The 19,809-nt window shown below is 33.1% G+C and overlaps 1 protein-coding gene and 1 long non-coding RNA gene across 2 annotated transcripts; one reads left to right on the forward strand and one right to left on the reverse strand.

The window, feature by feature from the left end:
- The first annotated feature begins 270 nt into the window (after positions 1-270).
- Positions 271-9,307, forward strand: LOC134250868 (uncharacterized). The gene is made up of 7 exons (XM_062733213.1): positions 271-390; positions 500-617; positions 2,293-2,649; positions 3,520-3,602; positions 5,949-6,081; positions 6,714-6,833; positions 9,267-9,307. The coding sequence occupies exons 1-7, from the start codon at positions 271-273 to the stop codon at positions 9,305-9,307; spliced, it is 972 nt and encodes a 323-aa protein (XP_062589197.1).
- A 7,814-nt stretch (positions 9,308-17,121) lies between these two features.
- On the reverse strand, positions 17,122-18,844 carry LOC134250863 (uncharacterized). Its single transcript, XR_009988619.1, has 3 exons — positions 18,822-18,844; positions 18,451-18,575; positions 17,122-17,732 (listed from the first exon to the last, which is right to left on the reverse strand). It is a non-coding gene; the product is annotated as an uncharacterized LOC134250863 (long non-coding RNA).
- Between the last annotated feature and the right edge of the window lie 965 nt (positions 18,845-19,809).

Below are 19,809 nucleotides of genomic sequence, written 5' to 3' on the forward strand. Positions count from 1 at the left end.
ATTAGAGTGCCGCAGAAATCGACTCACTAGAGTGGGCAACAAAACTCAAAAATTTGGCAATAACGTCATTGGTGTTCTGATCTCTTCTCAGACGAGTCGAAAATATGTTTTGACTTTCTTGATGACAGAAAACTTGTTTGCATTTCAATTTGGGAAAGATATGCTAATTGTGTCATTTCTGAGCAATACAGAGTAAATGGAGGTTTGGTGATGATTTGGGAAGGCATAAGTATTGACTGCAAAACTGATCTGCACATTATTGAAGGCAACATGACAGGTTTAAAATACCGAAAAGATATTCTCCATCCTATTGTTAGACGTATTGCATGTACTCTGGGGGAGGATTTCATCTTAATGGACGATAATGCTCGACCTCATAGAGCCCGAATCGTAAACAAACGTAAACAAGTACCTGGAAAGTGTAACAACTTAGCATATGGACCCGCCAATTCGTTTTCTAGACCTGAAGTTAATTGAACATGCCTGGAACGTTTTTTAGCAACACATTTCAGTTCGTCTTACACTTCCCCAAAATCGACGGGAGCTTCAGACAGCATTGCCGGTGGAATGGCAACAGATCCCTCAGGCTAGCCTTGGACGGCTGATGAGCAGCATGGGTCTGCGGGGACGTCATACAAAATACTGGCAATCATTTTAGTGACTTAATTTGACTCTTCTGAAAAAAAAATCTTATTTTCAGGTCTACCCCAACATGCTGAATTCTAAAGTGACCCTAATGAACAATTCATAGCGTATGTTCAAACAATTTCACATCCATTGTTTAATTTTTCACTGTTTAAATATAAAATATGATAGTCATGTTAAAACTGCATTCTGTTTTCTATCACACAGTATTTGTAAAACATATTTAATTTGATGATCCTTATCTCATTTTGTCCAGTATAGTATTAAAATTCAAGCCCCCCGTCTCCCCTTTGTTAACCTTTTAGCTCACCTGAGCCGAAGGCTCAAGTGAGCTTTTCATTTGGTCAGGCGTCCGTCTGTCTGTCTGTCTAGCTGTCTGTCTGTCTGTCAACTTTACACACATTTTCGACTTCTTCTCAAACACCACTAGGTCAATTTCATCCAAACTTGCCACAAAGCATCCTCGGGTGAAGGGGATTCAAGTTTTCTTCAAATGGAGGGCCACGCCCTCATTCAATGGGAGATAATTGGGAATTAATGAAAAAATAGAGGCATGTTTTAAAAATCTTCTTCTCAAGAACACTGTGCCAGAAAAGATTAAACTCATAGGGAAACATCCTCAGGTAGTGTAGATTCAAATCATGACCACCGGGGGTAGGGTGGGGCCACAATGTCCGACCAAATTTGTACATAGAGATATATAAGAAAATTCTTTAAAAATCTTCTCCTCAAGAATAGCAAAACCATAATTGATCATATTTATATGGAAGCATCTTAAGGTAGTGTAGATTCAAGTTTGTTCAAATCATGACCCCCGGGGGTAGGGCGGGGTGACAATGGCCGACCAAAGGTTTACATAGAAATATATAAGAAAATTCTTTAAAAATCTTCTCCTCAAGAATAGCAAAACCATAATTGATCATATTTATATGTAAACATTCTCAGGTAGTGTAGATTCACGTTTGTTCAAATCATGACACCCGGGGTAGGGCGGGACCACAATGGCCAACCAAAGTTTTACATAGAAATATAAAGGAAAATTCCTTAAAAATCTTATTCTTAAGAAAAACAAAGCCATAATTGATCATATTTATAATGAAGCATCCTTAGGTAGTGTAGATTCAAGTTTGTTCAAATCATGACCCCCGGGGTAGGACAGGGCCACAATGGCTGATCAAATTTTTACTTAGACATATATAGGAAAATTCTTTAGAAATCATCTTCTCAAGAATAGCAAAGCCATGATTGGTTATGGGAATACTATTGGATTTAAACTTTTCAATAATAAACCAATTTCTACTTTTTTTCTAGCCACAGTGCTCAGGTGAGCGATGTTGCGCATGGGATTCTTGTCAGTTCTGTTCTGATTTTTGCTTTTTTCCCAGCCGATTTGCTCAGGTGAGCGATGTGGCGCCTGGGCCTCTTGTTGGTATTAAGTAACCAAACTAAGCATGATAATAAGTTTATAGTTAAAATGAGCAATGGTGCAACTTTCAAAATTGTGAATGTCATGGCCGCTGGTTTTAAAAAATCTGCTGATGCAAAGTGACTCAGGTGAGTGTTGTGGCCATGGACCTCTGGATATATATGTATACATGTATATCAATTCAAAGCATTAAGAATATCTGTTTTAATTTTTCTTTGCAGTAGTTAGTCAACATACCGATATACAAAAAACCATCGTTGGCTGCATAAGTGACAATGTTACTTTGTCCTTTGATCTACCCGAGAAGAAGGACCGTACTGTGGATAGCTATATTTGGTACAAACAGGATGTATTAGGGGATCCCAGCTTCGCCAGATACACTGTGGCTGAAAACAAGTTTGAAATCTTCAGAGATGCCCAAAATCGTCTCATCCACAATCATAATAATGCATCGCAGCCAAGAAATTTAGTTTTACTGAATGTGCAGAAAAGTGACATTTCTAAATATGTTCTGGTGATTAATTACGTCAACGTCACACAAGATACATCTGAGTATCTCCTACAATTGTCAGTAAAAGGTACAAATAATTTGTTTTTTTAAAAAGAAAATATATTGAAGAACTACTGAAATGTATCTGTATTTAGTCAATTTAGTCATCATCTGTTGTGTTGTCCAAAAACTTCTCAAATTAGACACAAAACATCCAAGTTTCTTTCCAGCTGAAGAGTCACATCCTCATTCAAGAATGATAAGGAAATATTGATGAGACCAAGGGAATATGTTGGTGTCATTATAATACCCCCTCCCTTGCAAGCAAAGTTTGGAGCATCTTCGCTAGCCAAGGGTTTCTGATACGAACATTTGGCATACTGTGAAGTCAAAAGACGGGATTGTTTTCATCACGTGATCTCGAATCAGGGTACGCATAGATTGCGTCATCAACAGAAATAAGGACGCGTGTTTAAAAAAATTAAGTCTAAGGTTTTTTTTTTCAAGAATATTTAAGAAGCAATAATTGAGTTATAAAAAAAATCAGAAGCTTCAATATAGATTCTTAATCACATATTTAGAAAATATTGGATGACACCATCTATATTCATAGAATCGCATGTTATCTTACGGATAGTTGTTTACTTGCGTTTTTCATCTCTGAGATTAATGAGTCAAGAAGTATCCCGAAAGCAAATATCGTCATTTAAAAGAAAAAAACAATTGCTGATTGGTCTACCGATCGAAAAAAAGACCCCAACTTCTATGAACACCGTATGACAAAGGTTCATGAGGAGAGGAGAATACCTCAGAAATCCTTGGCTAGCGAAGATAAGTTTGGAGAGTAATTAGTATTTTGGAATAATTTACTTGGAATTTAATTTATTTGGAATCATTTTCATAGCTAATTCTGGACACACACAGAGTGCTTTTGATCTGAGGATTTTAACAATTGTAGATGTTTGCTTTGCAAAACCCATGGAAGAGGATGGATGTGTTACTTCAACTTGTTTCACCGGAGAAAATGGGACGCTTACAAAGGTATCAAGCTTTATTCAAAGATCGAACGTCCGAGTATCGAATACTAAAAATGGTACTCTGTTACTAGTATCAAACATGATGTGTTTTTGAAAAACTATGTGTCCGATGGCAACAAAGTTCTAAAAAGCTATTTTTAGCATATAGGTCACAATCAAGGTCACAAGGTCATTGACCTTGGTGTCATTTAAAAGAACTTAATTAGTTGAATATGCATATGCATAATATGACGCCTCTATCTCCTATGGTTCAAAAGTGGCTAAAGTTTGAAAAAGCTATTTTTAGCATATACCCGGTAGATCACAGTCAAGGTCACAAGGTCATTGACCTTAGTTTAAACCATATTTTATTTGAACATGACAAGCAAGAAATACAGATAGGAAGTACAAAGATCAAAAAGGATTCGGAAACAAGTTTCAAAAACTTATACTAATCCGTTTCCTTATTATTTATGATAAAGATGACAGACCCTTATTAGATAGTTACATAACACGGTTTAAGCTGCATTACAACAATATTTGAGATTGACCTTGGTGTCATTTGAAATATCTTAATTAGTGGAGTATTTATACTAAATATGAAGTCTCTATCTCTCACTGTTTAAAAATTATGGCAAAGGTTAAAGTTGACAACAGACAGACAAACAGACGGAGTGGACAAAAACAATATACGCCCCTGATCTATGAATCTGGGGGCATAAAAATAATGAAAATATGCATACACTAATTAGTGTGTCATCATCCACACCTGTAAAATGCCCGTTATCGCCTGTGGCTGTGTACCGGTATACACAGTAATTAGTGAGAAGTACCTGGTATACAGCTGTTTAAGCTTATTGTGGTCCTTAATTTTAAGATGGCTTCAGTGATTAATTTGCTTGCAGTGAATATCGTTTAAGTATGGTCTATTATCTCCAAATACTTTTTAAATTATTTGATCAGTATACATCAGTTAAATCGGACATGCATAGAAATGCCGCTTCCCACTTTAAAAGCGAAGAATTCCAAAATATTTCAAGATAACTAAAGATAAAAAAAATTTGAAAGTCAACTATTTTACATACAGTAAGTTTAATGTGTACTAGAGGAAAAAGATAAAAAAAAAATTGAAAGTCAGCTAGTTTACATTCAGTAAGTTTAATGTGTACTGGAGGAAAAAGATAAAAAAATTGAAAGTCAGCTAGTTTACATACAGTAAGTTTAATGTGTACTGGAGGAAAAAGATTTAAAAATTGAAAATCAGCTAGTTTACATACAGTAAGTTTAATGTGTACTGGAGGAAAAACTAACATATGAAATAACGAAAACAAGACAGACAGGACAAAAACAATATACCTCCATGATCGAAAAAATGTTAGACTAGCGATCCTAACGTCTGTTTCTTCTCTTTCGTAAGTGTAACCACCACAAACCTGCATAACAGATTGTACTCCTTTTGGGTTGATCAAATACATGTAGATCCTAAACAAGATCTGAAAACCATATCTAATTTTTGATGTATCAATTTTGATGACGTTAACTTTGTGTTTATGTGATAAATAAATTTAGTACAAAAATAATTCCCATTGGACTCGATGTTTATAAACAATTATGAATGTGAAAAATTAACAGAGCTTAACAGGGCTCAAGAAAATTAGCACACTTGTATGTACACTTTTACTGAGTACAGGGGTACTCGATCAGAAAAAATGTCCGAGTAACCAATTATCAAAAATTGACCAATTTGACATCCCTTATTGTTACACATGTGGACAACACTAAGATACATGAGTTTTTGTTTTTGATTTCAATAAACAATGTTTCCATGGTTACTATACAGTCCCTGAAATGTTCTACTTTCCCACCTGAACGATGAACGAACGCTGAACAAACGAGAACGAACGCAGAGCGAACGGTGAGTGAACGAAGCGTTAATGCTGAGCGCAACTTGGTGAACAATGTGTAAACGGAGAATGGTGCGTGAACGCAGAACGCAAACGCAAGCGCAAAGTGAACGGTGAACGCAAGATGAACGATTTATTCTCAATGCCTCCAATCTTTTCCTTGCATTGAAACTATTCTGTTGTATTCTAATGTTAGATGCTAATGAATAAACAATAAATAAATAAGTAAATGAATAAATAATTAAAACAAATTTTTCTGTAATTGTTACTGAACACGTGTACACTGTTACAGTAGCATAAAAGATAAAATTAATCTACCAATAAAATAAAAATGTTTGTTTAATTTCACCAGTTGAGCTACATTTCATCAAAGACTTAGTTTGAAACATTTATTAAGAACATGTTTTAAAATTATCATAATAGATGGGGAACATATCAGCTTTATGAATATCTTCACTCGCATTTAGAATAAAGAAACAGGCCAAACAGTGAATGGTTACCATATGATAAGAGACTGTACAAAAGGTGTAACTGTCGGATATAAATGCTGTAATGCAGCTGGTGACTGTGAGGAGCAGATGTTCAAAGTACCTGCTAAAGGTATGTACCCTTAAAGATCATTTTGCTGGAACTAATGTCTGTTAATTCAGTCTCGAAGGATTAGAGACAAGACTCATGCGAACCGTGCAAAATTTTCTCGCACGCGAATGAGAGTTGGTTTAAAGCTATAACAATGTGCCACAATCTTGTGCATTTTCCTTTGAAGTCTACTGTAAAATGACTGCTGGCAGAACGCTTTTTAAAGAATACTGTGTATTCAAATCATGACCCTGAGATGGGGTGGGCCACAATGGTTCAAGTTTTACAGACTTCCCACACAAACTAAAAAAAAAATTAAATCTACACATGTACATCATGACTGATCACATTAAGTAAAAGGATTGTTGTAGAGTGCTGATTGTCACAAAAGGGATAAACATTTTACATAGAAATATATAATAGAAAAAAATCTGCTGGTTATAATCAGCAGAATCATATTGACTCAAGTGAGCATTGTGGGCTATGGGCATTCTGTTTTTCTTTGCAGGCAAATGCCTTAAATACAATGCAAGTAGCAAATAAATAGTTGACCATCCTTAAAATATTCCTTGTAATCTTTAGTAAAACTATAAAGCTTGCAACATCTGTTCATTGGAACACTCTAATAAATGTAGTTTTTCTATTTTCAATAGATGAAAACAAAGATGATGGATCTCCAGTTGTTATAATAGTAGCTGTAACGGTTGGACTTGGAGTTTTATTAGTGATTTTTGGTGCCTTGGCTGTACTAATGTTCTATAAACGTTGTAAAGGTTAGCTTGAGGTGGAATGCCACACCAACTTTTTATTTATAAATCTTTGAGACCTCATTTTTAGCTCTACTGGTCAGAGGCCAGAAGAGCTTATACGATTATAGTAATGCGTCCGGCGTCCGTCCGTCTGTCTAGCTGTCTGTCTTGCTGTCCGTCTGTCTGTAAACTTTTCACATTTTTGACTTCTTCTCAAGAAGCGCTGGGCTAATTTCAACCAAATTGCCACAAAGTATCTTTGGGTGAAGGGGATTCAAGTTTGTTCAAAGGGAAGTAATGAAAATTTGGTGGCATGTTTTAAAAATCTTCTTCTGAAGAACAACTGTGCCAGAAAAAATGAAACTTACGGGGAAACATCCTCAGATAGTGTAGATTTAAGTTGTTCAAATCATGACCCCCAGGGGTAGGGCGGGACCACTTACATAGAAATGTATAGGAAAATTCTTTAAAAATTTTCTTCTCAAGAATAACAAAACCATAATTGATCATATTTATATCGAAGCATCTTCAGGTAGTGTAGATTCAAGTTTGTTCAAATCATGACCCCCGGGGGTATGGCGGGGCCACAATGGCCGACCAAAGTTTTAAATAAAATTATGTAGGAAAATTCTTTTAAAATCTTCTCAAGAATAACAAAGCCATAATTGATCATATTTGTATGGAAGCATCCTCAGGTAGTGTAGAATCAAGTTTGTTCAAATCATGACCCCCGGGGGTAGGAATGTAGATTCAACTTTTAAAAATCTTCTTCTCAAGAATAGCAGAGGCTTGAATGATTATATGGAAACATTCCTCTGGTAGTGGACATTTAATTTTGTTCAAATCATGACCCCTAGGGGTAGGGCGGGGCCACAACATGGAATCCAAGTTTTTCATAGAAACATAGAAAAAAAAAATCTTCTTTTCAAAAATAGTAAAGCCATGATTAGTCCTGTTCATATGGAAGCATTCTCAGGTAGTGTAGATTCAATTTTATTCAAGTCATGACCCCTGGGGATAGGGCGGGACCACAATGTAAGTTCAAATGTATAGGGCAATAAAGCCACAGGTAGTCGAAATAATTATGAAAGATTCTTTAGTTAGTGAAGATTTAAGTTTGTTCTAATCATACCCTCTCCCCATTAAGGATTGGTTGGGATCACTATTGGGTTTAAACTTTTGAATAATAAACTGATTTCTGTTTTTTGATGCAAAACATTACTTGGTCTTCCAAATTGGAGACTTTGGGTTTTTATCAGCGTCATAGTGTTTAAGGGGGGGGGGGTGCTGGTATGTTAGGATGTAATTTCATTTGTAACTTATACAGAAAAAAAGACACTCATGACTTCTTTATGAATGCACTGGACACTCATGACTTCTATATGAATATACTGTGTTGATTATTGAAAAAGAAGTACATGTACTAGCAAAATATTTGATTCATGAAATGTGATACCACTACTAACCAGCTAGGCTGATTATTTCCTATTCCATTACAAGAATACAATAACTGAAAAAAATTGTCTGCTATTACATCGTACAGGAAGATTATTTATTATCTCTCTTTGAAGGTACTGCAGCTGAAATGTGACATAAAATCTTAAAGCAAAATTATCATAATAATTTTTTTTTTTTCAATTTCCCCTTCCTAAATTTTTCTAAACTTTTGATATATTCAAACACATATATAATATGATTTAAATTTGATGAAATAAATTCTGTTGCAATTAGTTAATATTTTTACTGGATTGACTAGACTAATATCTTGGTTGATAAGATGTACTGCATGCATGTTTTGACCCAAGCAAATATGATTAAAAGTATAAATATGTAGCTATTACTTATTTCCCAGTATTTCCTGAGTAATTCCCAGGAATTACCAGTATTTCCCACTGTCCTGGGAAATATGAGTAGTTCCTATTTTTATTTTTTGCAAACTCTCTTCCACAGTACATGTGTATAGCTTGTATATTTTGTACAGTGATTAACCTTGATTGACCTTATCGTCTCTGTTTTCACTGAAAGTAGGGGGTATCTGTATTGTCTACTTATAGCCTAATGAGAAGACCTCATTAATTTTGAGGTCCAAAGATCAAAAGTATTTTACCCTTTAACTCCCTGAAAAAACTTGTTTTATAGATGGTACTCCTTGATAATTTTAAATTTTTTTAAAAAAAGAAAATCCTTTTCCAAGTTAATAGATCCAAAAAGGACCAAACTTGCATACATGTTGATGTTGTCCCTTGGAACTCATATGAACATACATTTAAAATTGCTGAAATTTTGAAGTACTACTTAATAATACATGTAAATCCTCCCAATCGTCTTTTGCTCATAAATAGGAAACCAAATTATGGAATTCAATTTCCAAGTTAATTTTTGTCTCGTTATTTGATGAATGTTTTCATCAAATTCAGGATTTTTAAAAAAAATATCTGTTTGTTGTTTTATTTTTAGATGAAAGGGAAGAAATGCTCAAAGGAAAGGAGGATATTTAAAGGATATGAAAAAAAAACTATGATTAAAACTGTTGATTGTAAAATATGGTTTCAGATGTATGTGAATTTCCTTTTTCACACGAGGAAGATTTTTGTGACATTTTCAGGCATCTTTTTCAGCCGAGTTTTAACATATAAACTTTTTACTTAAAACATCTCCTTACCAAGCTAAATGGTCACAATAATGTGGAACAGGTCACTATAATAATATTTCAAGGGTTTTGACCCAAGTGGAATAGTTTCTGTAGATTTTGTCAACAGCTAGTCATATAGTATGCATGCATGTCAACTATATAAGATGAAATTAGGTGTTTACGGAAAATATTAAAATGAAGAAAAGTGTGAAGCCTAGTCATTCATCTTAAGAGCTTTTCTGTATAGTGAGAGACATAATGGTATTCTTGTCTTTCGTGTAATGTACTATATTGTATATATGAATTGAGTATTTCATGTGTAAATGAAAACTCATAATTGTGTCTTGATTGCTCACATTTTGTTAGAATGTAACTGCTTAATAAGATTGTATAAGATTGTAATTCAAGATTTTACTTCTATATGTTTTGCTAGTAAGATGGTGATGTAAGTGAAGATTTTAGTGCATAATATTCTTTAGAACAGTGGATGATAGCATTTTTTTTTCTCTGCCTGCCTTCAAGTCAGTTTTCAGTGCGTAATATATTTTAATGAGGATAGTATTTATATATTGATATTTTTATGGATTTTCACATTTTTAAAAATTTATGTGGAATATAAATAAATAAATTTAATTAAAAAAACTCAAATTTTTGCCTATAGAAACCAAGTGATTTGGAAAGCATTTTAAGTGCATCCGTGCCCTAGGTATTCTAACACAAAATTAATGCCTCTTTACAGGTGTTATTTAGTATTATACATGTATATTATAATATACGTACAGTGTATTTATATATAATGTATATTAATTATCATTTTACAAATCTATGACAATGCTTTTGTTGTTTCACTGAAGAAACATGTTTTACAGACAAACATTCAGCAAAAATGTTTTTTTATTACTAATAACTAAAAATTGTATTCTACTCTGAAGGGTAAAGTATTGCACAGTAGAAACCTCAGTTGACCCCTTAAATTATTAATCAATGACTAGTCAATTTTTTTTTCATTCAAGTTTTATTAGCCAATTTGCTATTACACTTGACATATTTATTTTTGTAATATTAAATGTCTGCAAGAATTGACATGTACATATGTAGTTCTTATTTAGAAGTTGTAGTACATGTACATATTGTATCCTGGCGTATTGTATTTTCCAGTGGCGTAGCATCGTTTTTGAAAGTGGGGGGGGCAGCCAGAGAAAACATTTTTTTACTTACCTGAAAAAGTTGACAAGCAAAAAAAAAAAAAAAAGAAAAAAAAAAGGAAAAGTTGCCCAAAGTCGAAAATCCTATTTCGTGGGGGTGGGGGGGGGGGGGGTAGAGGTAAACTTTTTCTCAGTGACAACTACTTTCAGTACCAATTCTAATACTACATTTTCGGTACATCACTAAAAGTGGGGGGGGGGGGGCAACCAGCCTTTCAATTAACATTTCGTATAGTATAAGTAAGGCTGGGGAAAAAAGTGGGGGGGTTGCTGTTGCTACGCCCCTGTATTTTAGACTTATTATAATAAGACGTTATTTATTAATTTATTGCAAACTTTATAGAATCTGAGAAAATATTGGCTTAAAATGTTAGCATATGTGTCTATAAATAAAATGATATAACCCAAATAGCAGTTTTGTGTTTATTTTATTTATATGCCATAATATGGAGAGGGTGCAGTTTTCCTTAAAAAAATATTAGCGTCTTGTGTTTTCGACCTAAATATCGTATCAATGCCAAATCAGTATTGGCTATAAATATCCATTGGATATTCCAAACAATAAAAATATGATTGTCTGTCTTTCAAAAAAACATTGAAAAAGTTGCATACTTTGATTGCAAATACATTTATTCGTTGGTTGAACCCATCTGTCAGTAGCTGTGCATTTCTACAAAAAATCAATGAAATTACGTTGCATTTTTCAGTAAAAATTTGTAAGAAAGTGCCCATTTTTAAGAAAGAAAAAAATTCGTTTGATCCGCCCATTCATTTCAATATTCATGCGTCTCTTTGACAGAGATCTTAATTTTCTTTCGGAAAAAATGTCATAAAAAAATCTTTGTAATTAACCGATTACGGCTTTGATTAATCAACAGATAAAATGTGCATTAGTAAAAAGACTAGAATTTCTGACAACGGACTAAAACCGTCGCGGGAATTCCGTTGAATTAATTATTTTGGGTATTTTCACTACATTTGTGCTTCAAAGGTATTTTTCTAAATGTAGCAACCGAAAATAATGTTCTACCATGCGGTATCTGCACGGGAAGCAGATTGGGAAAAATAGGTCGAAAATACAATACGGTCGAAAATAGGATACGAGACGATCTATGTGTTTATACATGTAACTTACAATTTTGTAATAGTTTGTATTTTTATTTCAAGTATGCAAAGCAACCATTTCTTTTATCACTTAAGGTATATATCAAACTGCCTGCTACGATGCTTATCTTGGCTAGCCCTCAATTTTTACCAATAGCATCAAGTCATCAATTATAGAGAAATATTATTTTGAACCAAGTGTAGGATTATATGTCCATGTCTTTATCATAAACTCAGTAGAATTTCGTCTGCATTAATAAGATAATGGGGAGTTTAAAAGAAATATTCTAAAGAAGACCGAAATAATAATTTCTTCATTTTTGCTTGAGATCCTCTCTCAAAAAAAAAAAAAAAAAAAAAAAAAACAAAAAACAAAACAAACAAACAACAAAAAAAACAGACAAATCAATTTTGCTAAATCTAAATGCAAATTCACTGATTTTTTTTCACTGTATTATTTTAAAGGATTTTTTAGGCCTTGTCGTGATTTGAATTTTGCACGTTTAAGGTGTTTTTTTTTTTTTAATATTCCAATTTATTTATTTTGGCATAGAAAATATTTGAGAATGTTACTTTTATCTGTATATTATGGTGTTCTGCAGGTTTTATTCATTTTGCCCGGTCCATTAAATGAAATTTATTACCGGTGTAGATCATTTAATGTCTCTCTCTCTCTCTCTCTCTCTCTCTCTCTCTCTCTCTCTCTCTCTCTCTCTCTCTCTCTCTCTCTCTCTCTCTCTCTCTCTCTCTCTCTCTCTCTATATATATATATATATATATATATATATATATATATATATATATATATCAAAAGAATTTGATTTATTAGCAATGGAATTCAAACAAACAGAAAAGGGTGGTTAAGATCTTTCACCGTCAGAAAAATCAGTCAGAAAAGTTATGTTGAGATACATGTAAAAGATTTTTGGCCTTGTCGTGATTTGAATTTAGCTCGTTTAAGAATTTTTTAAAAATATTCACATTTAATTATTTTGGCACAGAAAATATTTGAGAGTGTTGCTTTTATCTGCATATTATGGTGTTCTGCAGGTTTCATTCATTTCGCCCGGTCCATTAAATCAAATTTATTACCGGTGTAAGTCATTTTATGTCTAAATATATTATATCAAAAGAATTTGATGCATTAGCAATGGAATTCAATCAAACAGAAAAGGGGGGTTTAAGATCTTTCACCATGCCAAGAAAACCTACGCATTCTATCAGGAGAACGAACCCAATAAAAGCCGAATTAGCGTTAATCTGTGATTCCTTTCCCGGCATATATGCGAGGCAATTAATGTTAGAAGTTTTGAGGGAGGGATCTTAAGTTTTACTGGGTTTAAAACATACGTGCAAAACTAATTATTTAGAAACCTTTTTTTTTGGGGGGGGGGGCGGGGTCATCTAAATCAGATACTGTAAAAAAAAAAAAAAAAAAAAAAGAAGTAAAAAATTAAAGAAAAGGAAAGTTAAAAACTAGTAATTATAGTAAACTAATTCTTCAGTAGAAATAAGCTGTCTTTCAATTTTTTACGTATTTCCATATAAATGTTTTTTTCCTTAGTATAAAATAACGTCGAGTTCGATGAACTTGGCAGTTGTGGAAGTACCGCTCGTCGAATTATGGGGAAAAGGGTACCAAATTTCCGGAAATAGACATCATTTCCTGGTTAAACAGGAGTACTAAATGGGTACAGGTATCACACCGGTAATTGACCAATCAAAATCAACTTGTCAAATTTTCCTTTCTTTTGAGACGTTTTTCTATTTTCTTCCAAGCCATTTTTACAACTTTGGTACCTGTGCCTAGTAAATTCTATGTACTTTTTGAACAAATAAAGGAATTTGACAGGAAATATTTTTTCCGGGCATAGGAGGCTACTTCTGTTTCCTGCGATGCACTCGGAATGTTTATAAACATGAGGATTTGAGGGTAGCCCTGTTTGCAGATGGAAAAAGTCAGAAAATGCCGTGTAGGTACCGTTTGTGTGTGAGGGTGTGTCAGCTATTGTGACAAATAATGTTTAACACCTCCTGCTAAATATTTTTTCAAGTAAACAAATACCTTTTTTTTTTTTACGATTTTTTATTCTATATGGAAATTTATAGTGAAAACAATTACCGGTGTGATACCTAGATGTAACCTGATGGCTATGTAAATATTTTAATGTAAAAATGTCACTGATAGAAATAAATGGTGGAATGTATCAAGTTTATTTTTCTTTAACTAAGAAAGCTGAAAACCTAGGATCTAACCCCCCCCCCCCCCTGAAATCTGCTGCCGTAAATTGTCTTGCCAGCGTTTTGGGAATACGGGTGATTTGCATCAATTACACTTTTATTGACTTCATCGCTGCGTAAACCGGACGAGATTTCTTGGCATGGATAAGTACATGAACACAGTCGGGAACTCTCAGGAACTTATTTAAAAAAAAAATATCTGGAGAAATGATGCGACAATAGGATACATTAGTCATCAGAATTATATTTTTTTTATTTTGAAATCTTACCAATTAATAAAGTGAATTTAACTTTCTTGTACATGTTTTTCAATTGTTAAATTCAAGGAAGGATATGGAGATAACGAACAGTATTCGATCTCAAAGTCCATAAAACAATACAAAATAAGAGCAGAGCAAACACGGACCCCCGGAACATCAGAGGTGGGATCAGGTGCCATGGAGGAGTGAGCATCCCCTGCCGACCGGTCACACCCGCCGTGTGCTCCTTGTCATGATATTAAGAAAATAACGGCAAAAAAATCCGTCGTCAATTCATTGTATAAATAATGGACTAACAATTGGTATGAAAAACGTCAGTCAGCATTTGACTCAGTTTTAAATTGTATTTGCTGACAAGGTCATTGTATCGACCATAGAACTTACGAAATGATGAATTTAAACGAGACTGCTGATATTCTTGTTTCATCAACTTGCTTGTCGATAATTTACCTCGTTTTAGAAATTGTTCATACGTAGAGCATGCTCTTACGTACCATATCAACTGAGATATATATACTCCGTATGCAGGTGATGAAGGTATATTGCTGCATAAGTAAGGGAAGTTGACGATAGAAAAGTTAAAGTCATCACGTTTATCATATAGCTTGGTTGTTAGATTACCATTCATGTCTTTTTCAAGTAAAATTTCCAAGTATGAAACAGAAGTGTCGGACTCTTTGTTGGAATCTTTTATCTTAAGCTCACCAGGATATATCGTATCGACTTAGGAATGGAAATTATCATTATTAATTGACAATACGTCGTCGATATATCTAAATGTCGAGTTGAAGGCCACAGCAAGTGTTTTCTTTTTTTTTTAACGCGTAAGATTTTGCATAAATTCTGCTTCATATGAATATAAAAATAAGTCTGCTGATAACGGAGCGCAATTAGTACCCATGGGAATTCCAAAGACTGTTGGAATACCTGGTCTCCAAAAACCACATGGATATTGTCAATCAGAAACTCAAGCATCTTCTTGGTGTCAACTTCAGAGTACTTATGTGTGCAATCAGAATTTATTTTAACAAAATAATTTTGCAAATGACCAATGACAAGGTAAGTAAATTTACGAGTTCCATTTTCTTGAAGAAGCAGCTGTCAATGATATCAAAAAGCCTAGATTTTAATTTGTTGTGGGGAATTGTTGTGTATAAAGTTGAAAAGTCGTAAGTTTTTAAGCTGTTGATTTTTGTAAAGTCTTGTGATTTCAAATTGCCCAAAAGTTCTTCAGAATTTTTTAGTATCCACATCTGATTCACACCACTTCTTGAATATATAGTTCCACAGTACTCTTGAAGTTTTTCCTTCACTACTGTCAATATCTTAGTGAGGAGTAAAGAAAGAGGCTTGGTTGAACATTTACTGGAACCTGCAATGTATCTTTGTTTGTAAGGATTCTCATGAAGTTTCGGAATCCAATATATATAAGGTAGTTCAAATTCATTTTGGCTCTGTGGAATATTAAAAGTATTCAAAACTGACAGGTGATTTTGAAGAATTTCTTCCTTAGAAAGGGAAGTATGAGTGTTTAAACAATAAAATGTCTTTCTTTGTTATTACTGAAATTAACGGAAGCAGCTGTCGCAGAAAAAAAACACATAACCCGCGTAAGCGAGTTATGTAATTTTTTTCTGCAATAGCTGCTACCGTTAATTCCAGTAATAACAAACAAAGAAAGGCATTTTATTGTTTACATTTATATCTGTTTAAATAATCAATTAAAGTAGGATTTAAAAGATTAATTATTGTATTAATGATGCGAACGCCTTTATACGTTTCATTGATGGAACAGCCACTGATCAAGAAATCTGTATAGGCGACATGCCTACTGTAGTTCGTGCAGTGATTTACGCAATGAATTTTCTTAAGAATTAAAGGAGAAAATATTCAGTGGATGTAAATATAAGTAGGATTACCGCTTGTAGAATTAAATCCAAGTTAATCTAGAATTCAATTCATATAATGAGCCTTACAAACGAAGACAATGTTGTTACCTGCTTTGTCGGTAGGAACCAGTACGTATTGATCGTGTAATCTAACTAATTCTTTCTTTCACTTCTGGTTTATTGAACACAGAAGGATAGATGGTGTTCATATTGCCCCTCAATCTTTTCAAGATTCAAGAAATTCTTTAATAGACTTAATATATTTAAAGGAAAATCTCCACTACAATCAATCATTTTGGACTAAAAATTATATCCTGTAGAAACATAACTTAAAAGTGAGTGAACAATGTATCATTTCATGAGCTTATGGGCCAGATGATGCTGTTTAAATAACAATTATAATTGGATATTGTTACTAGTAATTAAAATTTTTTCGAAGAGGAAGGGTCTCTAAATTTTTTTTCCAATATTTATATATCCGAGGGGTTATAAAGAAGTTCGTGGACTAGCGCTATAACTCAAAACTATGAAGGTACACAGCAGAGTTTGCTGACTCTGAAATTTTATTTGTCATCGTTTTCGTAAGCAATTATGGAATGGAGTTACCACGTGGCGCAACCTCCCCTGCGAGACGATCATGAATAATTCATGAATTTCCTTGAATTTTTCATGAATTTTATTCATGAAATGTTCATGAAGATCCTATGAACTTATTATTGGACATTTTCAAATCATGAATTTTTATTCATGAAAGAAAATTGATGAATATTCATGAATATTTTTTTTCATGAATAATTCATGAAGAGTCATATTCATGAAGATTCATCATTTCAAGAATGTCCAATAATAAGTTCATTGCATCTTCATGAACTATTCATGAATAATTTGATGAATTTTTTCAGGAATGTTCATGAATGAATAAAATTCATGAACCATTAGCATTCATGAATATTCTTGCTTATTTGTAAACAAAAAATGCAATATTATTATTCATGTTTATTCATGAAAATGCATGAAGTCATGCTAAAAAAGTAACAGTAGATGATTTATAATACAGCATCTTGAAAGATTTCACAGAAATGTTGTTTGTTTTCCAACCATGGCAACAAAATCTTTGTTAAAAAACTTATAATAGACAATTCTGACACATTAAACCATAGTAAATGAGTAATGTAGTTCATTCCTGGTAAAAGTATAAAAAATTTCAATTCAAAATTTCAAATGCAACTCTTTGCAGAATGTTTAACCTTACTTGGTCAAAAGGAGAGGGGGATCCTTCCTCAGCATGTTTCAAATTGTGTTTTAATGCCAGAAATTGAACAGTTTTTAATTCCAGTCTAGGAGAAAAGTTTGTTTAGCACCAGGGTAACAGTTTTCAGTGCTTTCAAGCAGTTTGAGCAGAGATGGTCAATTCAAAAATCCTTATCGTCTCTCCATGTGGAATATCCAGAATTTCATCATTTGGATCCTTTGATTGAATATCATTCATATTTTCATTTCTTTTTTTCTTTCCTTTTCAAGAGCTCAGATTTTTGTGCAGCCGAGTTTCTTGTCTTCTGCTCATCAACATTTGTGAACTGCTTCTCTTTTTCCTTCAAAAAGAAAGATTTTCTGAAAGTACCCATGATTGTAAAACATAAGACTTTTTTGTATTTTCTTGCATTTTAGTTTCATTTAATTTTGCATCAGAGACACTTCCAAATTAAAACATTCTTATTGGAATTTAAGCCTATTTTCTTCAACCGCCATTTTGTAGATAAATCAGGCCTATGAATGTTTTGAGTCTCAGTCTATAATCAATGTATGTTATATGGTTGGATCCAAACTCAAAGCAAAGTTAGACAAAAATTGCATTAAAAATAGAGAAATTATTTATCATAATTTGCTTTGATTAGTTGTTATTTTACAAATGGATAGTTTTCGATGGGCCTAAATTTAGCAAAAGTTATCTCCCGTTGGCCGCCATATTGGAGGTCGACTCGGTGAATTTTCCTCTTTGTCTTACCAAGTTTAAGAAAATATAGCAGAAATATTTGGTGGAAAATCTTTATAAAATAATTTTTTTTAAATAAAGGAGGCTTTCAAAAATTTATATACTTCAGAAAAATAATGATTCCTAATTCAAAATCGCAAATAAAAAAATTTAAAATTGGTTGAACAATGAAGAAATATGAGCATTTGGACCTCCAGTATGGCGGCCAACGGGAAGTAACTCTTGCTAAATTTAGGTCCATCGAAAACTATCTATAGACAGTAACATTTACAGACAGATTTCTGACTCACTGATTGCCTCCATTTTTTGTCACTCACCAGTTATGAAGTAGATCGATCCTATATATAGTCTTCCTTCTTCATATTCTGTTATTTTCTTAAAAAGTTGACAAAGATCACTGACTGTACTGTTTATTGGACACACCTTGTGAGAGGGTGAAAAACTACAAATTACAAAAGCATAATAAGAATTTGACAAAATGTAAAAATCATAAGCAATCATACAAAATTAAATGCGTAACTTTAACATGTGAGCTGAACTGGCCTATGCCTATCGCATGCTGGAAATGCGCGGTTTTGCAAAACATTGTAGTTGCAGAATTTAAACATGATAAAATGTATTGCATAATACTGTTAGATACAGATGATCAAGTTAGATATAAATTCAAGTAAAACAATATAAAACTTACTCCTTAGGGAGGCCAACATCACCAAACTTAACGAGGCCCGATCTAGTTGAAAATTACGAAAACGGAATGATAAAAATTTTTAATTCTTAGAAATATACTTGTATGTTTTATGCTTAGAAAAATTAGAATGAAATTTTGTTATCTTGCCTTTATTGTAGTGAAATGGGGGCACTGTCAAGATATGGACCATTTTTCGTGTTTTTATACACAATTACATACTAAAACTATTCAATAAACAAAGAAATTTACAAATTAAAAAAAAATACATGATGAAATTCTTTGTTTTTCACATATATCATGCAATTTTCATTCTTCTTATAAAAAATGAAAAGAAAATTGGAGGTAGCCTTTATTGCAGTGAAAAGGGGGCATGTCAAAACACAAAATTTGGATTTATTCTATCCAACTTCGTATTTTATAGGTCGCAATGGGTTTACATAACGCCAACAAACGATTACAATAATGTATTAGTTTCTAAAAAAAAATAAATAATTCTTACATTATGAAATAATTTTCTCGCCATGCTTTATTTTTCTCTTAACACGCGACGTTTTACGTGGAAAAAAGGGGTAGAGGGAGGAGGGAAGGTGGGGGGGGGGGGGTAAGGGCGACAAAATTGCAATTTTTACTAATATATAGAAAAATAAAATATTTCGGAGGTTCAATTTAAATGATTTATAGACATATTTTATTTTTAAAACTGAAGATAATCCATGCATATTTAAGTCCACAATAAAAAGAGTGTGCATAAACACTTCAACATGTTCACAGAGAAAGACTAAAATCGTTTACTTTTAGTTGCAGTGTTTGTTTTTTAAACTCACAAATTGAAATAAAACAGAATAAAATCAATGAATCTGTACCAAAAAATTAATCCCTCAAAATTAATTAGGTTCCAAAGTTGTTTATTAATTTGATTATTTAAAAAAAAAATAATAGAAATGCCAGCTTTCAATGCATATTCTATAGCGCTACCAGGTAAGCAAGA

Source organism: Saccostrea cucullata, unplaced genomic scaffold (assembly GCF_032062105.1).
Source record: "Saccostrea cucullata isolate Sc308-1 unplaced genomic scaffold, CSIRO_AGI_Scuc_v1 ctg15, whole genome shotgun sequence".
Classification (NCBI taxonomy): Eukaryota; Metazoa; Mollusca; class Bivalvia; order Ostreida; family Ostreidae; genus Saccostrea; species Saccostrea cuccullata.